The following is an 8,243-nucleotide window of genomic DNA, read 5'->3' on the forward strand; positions in this document are numbered from 1 at the left end:
ACTCCACTTATGTATTTATTTTTATGCATGGGCTTGATTTACAAATTAGTGGTAATAGTAAACTGTAATATTGTTAACCTGCTGGTTTTAATGTTGTGATGGACATAGGTCAATATAGACACTGACTGGTCTCAGTTGGTGTGTGTGGCTCATTACTGTATGTGCAGTAACCATATTGTAAAAAAAAAAGAAGAAACATATAGATATATTTAATCAAATTATATACAGTATACCTATATTAAATAAAATTTCATATTATACACACACTAAATAAATAAATAATGACTAATAAATAATGACTCCTATTGTGCTGTAGCACCGCTGGCAAAACCTTATGAAATACAAGTTAAACATTAAACAAATTTACACAACTGTAAGTAAATAACAATACCCCACGTTTAGAAAAGCATTTTGCATCTGTTTTAGCTGTTCCAGCTGCCATTGTTCTGATGGCTCTGTCAGAATAAATCATTTAGTAACAGTAAATTTCCATGTAAAACAGGTACATCTGTATAAATAAATTGATATGATGAGCTATTGATCAGTGATTTATGTAAACGACTCAGTTTAGATGTAAGTACATGGATAGAAAGTAAATGGCTGCGCTGTTTGGGGGAGGGACGTGCTAACGATTTGCTCTGCTCTGTGTGTGTGTGAGAGAGAGGGGTGTCGCAGTCGTGGATTATTCAGTGAAACAAAGGTTTAGATGAAAAATGTTAGACACATAAGTCACTTAACCCCAAATAAAAGGTTGTTATGTTACAGAGTGTTATGATATAGTTGGAAAATAACAGATACAGTGCGCACTGAATACTAAACCTAAACCAGCCACGAGGATTAATAAACCAAGATAGCCCCATACCCGTTTTTTTAAATAAAAATACCAAAAAATATTATTGTGTATAGAGTGATTGAAAACAATGCAATTTTTATGCTATCATAAGGAAAATCTCAATTTCTTCTATTCCAAGGATTAAAAACGGTAACAATGTCAACTTTAGAATCTAGAATCCAGAAGATTAAATTTACACAAATTTAAAAAGAGGCCTTAATCACTGAAAGTCTTCAGAAGAGCCTCAGATTCAAGAGGTTTTTAAAGTGTGGAGAAGTGCATTACAGTTCCTCTGAATGTATAGGTGAGAACAGCTGATTCACACCTGGAGAGAGTGAATAATTTGCATTTGAATGTTGTCTGGCATTGTAAAGTGCAGTGACACTAAAAGAACAACAATTTAGGATTAATAGGAATAGGAGGCACTAAAGAGGAGGATTTTTATTTAGCCTGCGTCTATTTTTAGGCGTGCCAGCTGCCACCTTTTAGTTAGAAGTTTTCAGTACAAGTCTTATAATGCCCACATGACATCAAACATTCCCCTTGTTAATATTTTAACTATACCATCCATGTCTAATTTCGCACCCCGCTTCTTTGCTGAAAGGTAGGCCGCCTAACTAGTGAGCGAGGAGCGATATTGATTTGGGCACACGCCGTGACAGGCTGAAAAAACTATTGTCCTTAAAAATGTAACAGATGAGGACTCAGATTAATGTGCAAAAACTATATAAGACTCAACTTTTATTTAAACGCACTCACAATAACGAAAAAACTTGATTTTGTGAATGTTTGAAAGCAAATAAAGTGCGATGTTCTGTATTGTTTTTGGTGAACTTGAGCGCAACAGAAAATGTATGCGAACGTTTTTTTAAATGGTCAGAGAGTTAGTCAGCTTGCTGTTTTCCTGACGCGTTCATAATCATTAGTCTACTTCTGCCGGTGAGCTCTGAAAAACTATGCATGCTGCTGAGCGCTGATTAAAACTATGTAGTAAATTAAAGAGGAGAATCATGATGCCAAATCAAAGTCCTGAGCCCAAACCTCATTTAAATTAAATGACCAAATATTATAAGTAAAAAAACAATAGCCCACGTTTAGAAACCGTTTATAAATTCTTTCCGACATGAATTGACCCAGTGTTATGCGCAGAGGGCCGGGAGATTTCATGAAGCTCCGAAATCTCTGTGGCAATTTTTCATAAATAGATGCTATCTTTAATAACTGATGTAGGTTTTGACCTGTAAGGTTAGAAGTGAGTAACTGAGCGCGCTGTCGCTCTGTATATACTGTACAACCTTTTGATAAAAACGCTGCCTTTTGTAAAGTGAAAGTACTTTATTTTAGTCATAAATTCACAATCCAGCTATTATTTCCAGACGTGGTTAAATAATGGATGAAATAATTATTCAATGGTGGACACAAACAGCAAATATGATGATTATTATAAAAAGCCCGAAGAACTTTGTATTCATAAAATAAAATTTACTTAATATGATATATAGTTAATTCAGGTCTTCTGATGATGTCGACACATTTTTATGTTTTAAATAAGACATGTTGGCATATTCACAAATAAGGACATTCGCATAGTTAACACTATCAGATTGCCTACTATCAGGAAATTAAATTAACTTCAAGGCCATTTAAACTGAGACATTGCCATGTCTTTCACTGTTTTGTATCTGGTTCAAAAACTATATAAGAAACGTATTAGGAATTTTAAAGCACGAATTTGGGCATCTCATTTCATCATTATGAAAATAATATGAAGCACATATACACACATTCATCATGAAATATCTGTTGTAAAACAAAATTAAATTAATGTTTGCTTAAGCATTGGAAACAATATTGTTTTAGGCTAACTGATTATACAGCTCTTCTTTGTACAGTACTTGGTCCGGCTTTAAGATAAAGTCCTTTCATGCGCCATCTGGTGGATATTCAGTGAAGCACAACACATTTATTTAAATTCCTGAATGTTGCTTAAAGCAAGTCGCGGCACGCTAAATTGCGGTATCTGGCGGGAAAACACATGCAGTCTTAATGGCCACATCTGTACTGAAGTACGAGGTTTAGCTAGATTATGTTGTATGACTTCATTTTGCAGTGTTCCTGACTTTGTTAACAGGTAATTAACAAACAATCAGTCAAGCAAACAAGTGGGAACACTACCTTCTAGTATTTTTTTGGCTTTACAGGAGTGGTGTGTATATGACAGTACAATCTGCAACTGACAAGAAAACAAGGTAAAGACCAATTAAAATTATCAAACACACTGTACTAAACAACCAATTAAAGGGTCCCAGGTTTAAACTCTGAACCACTAAGTTGGCACTGTTGGGCCCTTGAGCAAGAACTGTAAACCTTATCTGCTCATATGCCAAATTTACCATATGTATAAGTAAAACTGAGGGGATTTTAAAATATAATTTGAGCACTGGGATCAACAATGCCACAAATATGAAAGACCTACTGTATGTCAGTTAATACAATAAAATTATGCTAAATTATTTTTACCTTACTTTCAGTACTGTGTGTGGATGTGTGTAAATCCAATTAATATCTGTCTTTGTTTTTTTTTATTATTTTTATTTTTATATCTGACTATATAATGTAAAGCCTAAAATTAGTAAAATATGTCTAAAATGGGTTTAATGATCTTATTGTTAATTATAGAATAATCTTTTAATATGAAATATTTTATAAAATCCCTTATTTAATATATTTACACTTGCTCAGATACCAATGTTGGCTGTGCGTACACATTTGCAATTTCTGTATTGTAGAATTGTAGAAAGTTGCATGTTTGGCCTTTTCCCTGCACCTGTTGCCCAACAGAGAAATCACAAAATAGAAAACAGTTTGTTTGTAGTTACATCACTGTCTGAGCTGTCATGTGACAAAAAACATTGCTAAATATAATGCATGTACACAAGTTGAAGCTACAGTACAAAAAGGTATAAGATATAACTAAATAGGTGTAATGATAATTTAATAATTAAAATGTCATTTTCTCTGAGACAGCTCTAATGTGTTGTACAGTAAATGTAGATGGATATTTTATATTGCCCTGTTATAACTAAATTATACATTTTAAATGTACTAATTTTAAACTGTATACTTACATCAGTTTAAATTTAAACAAATTAAGTTGAATGTGCATCCTTATTTTAGTTTTACTCCATTATTTATGCTTTTTTAGGCTGAAAGGAACATAAACAAAACCCACTTCAACATGAATGCTTTAAACTCAAGTTTACTAAATGCATCATTTGTGCATCCAGAGTACTTTTTCATCAGTGGATTTTTTGGAATACCTTTCAGCCAAAATTACTTTCTTTTTCTAATTTCTATTTATGTTGTCTCATTTTTTGGGAACTCAATGGTACTTTTCATGATATTAGTTGACTCTTCACTGCATATTCCTAAATACATGGGGATCTTTAATTTGGCTCTGTCAGACTTTGGTGAAATAAATGCACTGATGCCTAGCCTTGTGAAGACATTCTTTTATGATTCACAGTATATATCCTATGATGCATGTTTAACCAACATGTTTTTTACATTTTTCTTTTTTAGTGGACAATCTCTAACTCTTGTTGCATTGGCATATGATCGCTTTATTGCTATTTGCTTACCACTGAGATACCATGCAATTATAAGCACTTCCTTTATGTTTGCAACTTTAAGTGCAATATGGATATTTAATGTTGTTATAATTGGCACAATGGTGGTTTCAATTACACGACTTTCGTTCTGTAAAACCAACGAGATAAAAAGCTTTTTTTGTGACCATGGGCCAGTTTATACAATTGCATGCAATGACAACTATATAAATTATATAATGGCAAAAGTATTTACTGCAGTATACCTTTATGCACCATTTATTGCCATAGTCTTGTCTTACTTAGGCATTGTGGTGACCTTATCTAAAGTTACGACATGGGAGAGTCGTCTTAAAGCACTCAAAACATGTGTCTCTCATCTGTTAGTAGTAGCTATATTTTTTCTTCCTGTATTGGGTACATATCTTGCTGCTGTAACTTTCTCTCTCCATCCTAATGCAAGGATATTCAATACTTCACTTGCAAGAACAATTCCACCAATGTTAAATCCCATCATTTATGTCTTGAACACAAAGGATTTCAGAGCTTTTATAATAAAAATGTTTAAAAAGAAAACCACCATGATTTCCAAAGTGCATGCCTTAACAAAGTGATACCATACATTTTAGCGTGTTCTATGTTTAGCATGCAAATGTCTAAAGACTGTATAAAATAGATGTTTTTAAAATATCTTTAAAAAACTAGTGAGTCAAAGGGTTTTAATGTCAGTTACGAGCCTGCCTCATTTAACCAATTTACTAATTTATAATTGATAAGGAAAGGTGTGTTAAATATCCCATTTGTAAAAACATTTACAACATAATTTTTTAAATAATGAGTATAACTTTCTTTCCTCCTACTTATTATGAAAACTGTACTTACAAAACTGTATAAGTAATAAATAAAGCAAGTTTACTTTATGGGCTTTTCACATCAGAATATTATCACATATACCAATATACAGTATAATGTATAGCAATAAATTTTTTTAAAATAAATTTAAATATTTATAGGTATTTCTTTTCCTTAAGTGTGTATACATTTTTTTTTTTTTGGCTTGACTATATGTGGATTATTATTGACATGTATAAAAACTCTTTTAATTACACCCAGAATAACTTAAGTTGTATTATTATGTTATTTAAATAGACATTGTCAACTAGAGTTTGTAAGATTTTAACAGCTTTTATTAATCAAACTATGCAAAATATATACCACTAATTTATCTAAATGTTCCTTCAAATTAATAAAGGGATAATAAAGTGAAAATTATATGCTAATGTTTGTTGTCTGACATCAATGCACATTTGTATATTCTCCTAAATATATAATCCCACAGCAGAGGGTGGACAGATACATTTGTCCTGTAAATGGCTAAAGTTTATGGAGAACTTCCTGTCTAACACATATACAGTATAGGCCTTTCCCTAACAAAGTTGGAATAGGTATGACTGAAACATGCATTTCTGTAAAGGTTAATGTGTGAAATAATGTTACTGTGAGGGATTACCACTAGAGGGCACCAAGTGCCTGGAGTCTTGTTTTTGTAGTTTTTGTTTGTAGACCGAGTTTCCCAAAAGGCACCTCGGTCAGGAGCAGTGTTTATATTTATAATAATACTTTGAGTTTGTCATGTGGGCATTTTGTTTTGTATTTAGTATAGGTTTTGTTGTGTATGTGTAGGTTAAGAAGTCTCTAGTTTTGTTATGTTTCGGTTTGTCTGGTGTTTGGCTAATGAAGCTGTTTTTGTTACTTTGTCTTTTGTCCTATGTAAATAATGTTAAGTGTGTCTTTAGTGACTATGTTTAGCTCTTGTCTGTTTAGGCCCATGTCGGGTTAGCCACATGAGTGCCTAGCTGCCAGTAGTTTTAGCCGCTAGTTGGGTTAGCTGCTAGCAAGCTTAGCCTTCAGTAGGCTTAGCTTCTAGTTAAATTGGCCGCTAGTGGCTTTAGCCTCTAGTCGGTTTAGCCTCTAGTATTGATTAGCCTTTTGTGTGTACGTTCTCCCCAAGACATGCTCAGTCCCTAGTCTCGTCCTGTCTCATCCTGTCTCTGGTCTTGTCTTGACCCCAGCCTCATCTCTGGTATGTCATGTCTTTGTTTATGTTCAGCTCCATATTTAGTTTGTTAGCTCTAAGCCCTAGTCCTTTACTGACCTTTATCTTTGTAGTCCAAAAATACTATTTGTAAATTATACTTGCATAGGTTTATTTGCAGTTTATTCATGTAGGGTTTTCTTAAAGTAGTCTCTCAATTGGTACTAACATGACTATTCTTCATCATATTTGTACATGAAAAGCATTATGATAACATCCAGTATTTGTGCTAAAAAATTGTGCTTGAAAGATTTTTGATACATTGTGTATATTTTCCTTAAAGTATAGATGTGAAATTGTTATAGACAAAAAGCTTATGTTTTCTTGTTTCTAATATCAAATTTCCTCATTACCATGCTTAGTGGGTTTCCTCAGGGTAATCCTTTTTCCTCCCACAGCAAAACGCAAAGACCACTGCAAAATGATCAGTTTATATATATATATACGGGTCAATGACGTGACGCCCCCTTTTTCTGTCCGGGTTAATTTTATTTTGCAGAAAAAACTAAAAAATACATAAAAATTTCTCATCTACTTGTTATACCTTCTTTACCTACTAAACCACTCTAACTTCTCCAAATTTTTAAGTTTTTCATTATTTTTCTGCTATACGAAGTGTCAAAACACCATATGGGGCGACCGTCCGGCCTTGACTTTAGTTAGGACAACTGGTTTAAAAACACTTTAAATCAACTTAAATATATCTCTTTTCCTAGTTGGCATAATTTTAAACATGTTTTACATCCATTGACAAAACTATAAAGCATTTGCTCATATATTTCTATCATGATATACAAATGAATGTTGTCCGAATTATGTTGATTCTATCCATTTTATCCGGGGCGACCATCAACAAACCACAATTTTGGGACCGTTATTTTAAAAAACATCTCAAGGATGGGATACTGCATCAGCCAGACACAAGTGAAGACCCCCTGGAAACAACTGTATAGTAAATCAGTCTCTCTCATATAGTAAGAAAAAGCTGTTTTTTAACGGCTGTGATGTCGTAGTCACTTTCGGTCATCATGTGGGGCGACCACCCCAAAACTGTGAATTATAATTTTTTTCCACAAATCTATATTTTGATGATAAATTTGATAGTGCTTTGTCACTAGAAGAAGCTAGTTTGGTTTCTGAGGCTAACTGTTAGCCTGTTATACTTAAGTAAACTTGAAAACATCATATGGTATCATGTGGGGCGACCACTGCTAAATGTTTTAAATGATAGATATATGTCCTATATTTGTAGTTTTCATATTCTATACATCAATTATATACATAGAGTTAATTGTTTAAGTATAATTATTTGTATATTTTATAATTTTTTTCTAAATTCAGCCATTTTCCATTCCTTTTATAGGGATAAACATTTATTTCAACTGGATAATGAAGGAGACTCTAATATTATAGAATAAACTTGTGAAATAATGGTTTTCATAAAATGAAAGGGCACTAAAGTTTGTCTTTCTTCATCAGTTTATCTACTTACTGATATGAGTTAAACTGGGACTTTTCCAAACTCTCTGAAAACCGCTTCACTTTAAAAAAAGAATAATCTTGATAACTCCGTATTAAATAACTACAGACCAATATCAAATCTTCCTTTTATAGGTAAGATTATTGAAAAGGTTGTCTTTCATCAGGTGAACAACCATTTAAACTCAAATGAATACCTAGACAGTTTTCAATCTGGTTTCCGAGCGCA

At 32.9% G+C, this 8,243-nt stretch overlaps 1 protein-coding gene across 1 annotated transcript; it reads left to right on the forward strand.

Annotated features, from left to right (window-relative positions):
* The first annotated feature begins 3,992 nt into the window (after positions 1-3,992).
* On the forward strand, positions 3,993-5,054 carry LOC128533452 (olfactory receptor 1M1-like). Its single transcript, XM_053507723.1, has one exon. The coding sequence runs from the start codon at positions 4,071-4,073 to the stop codon at positions 5,052-5,054; it is 984 nt and encodes a 327-aa protein (XP_053363698.1). The 5' UTR covers positions 3,993-4,070.
* Positions 5,055-8,243: the final 3,189 nt, after the last annotated feature.

Source organism: Clarias gariepinus, chromosome 11, assembly GCF_024256425.1.
Source record: "Clarias gariepinus isolate MV-2021 ecotype Netherlands chromosome 11, CGAR_prim_01v2, whole genome shotgun sequence".
In the NCBI taxonomy this organism is placed as follows: domain Eukaryota; kingdom Metazoa; phylum Chordata; class Actinopteri; order Siluriformes; family Clariidae; genus Clarias; species Clarias gariepinus.

Excerpts from the sequence above, each read along its gene's own strand:
- LOC128533452 (XM_053507723.1), top strand. The coding sequence starts at position 4,071 with ATGAATGCTTTAAACTCAAGTTTACTAAATGCATCATTTGTGCATCCA.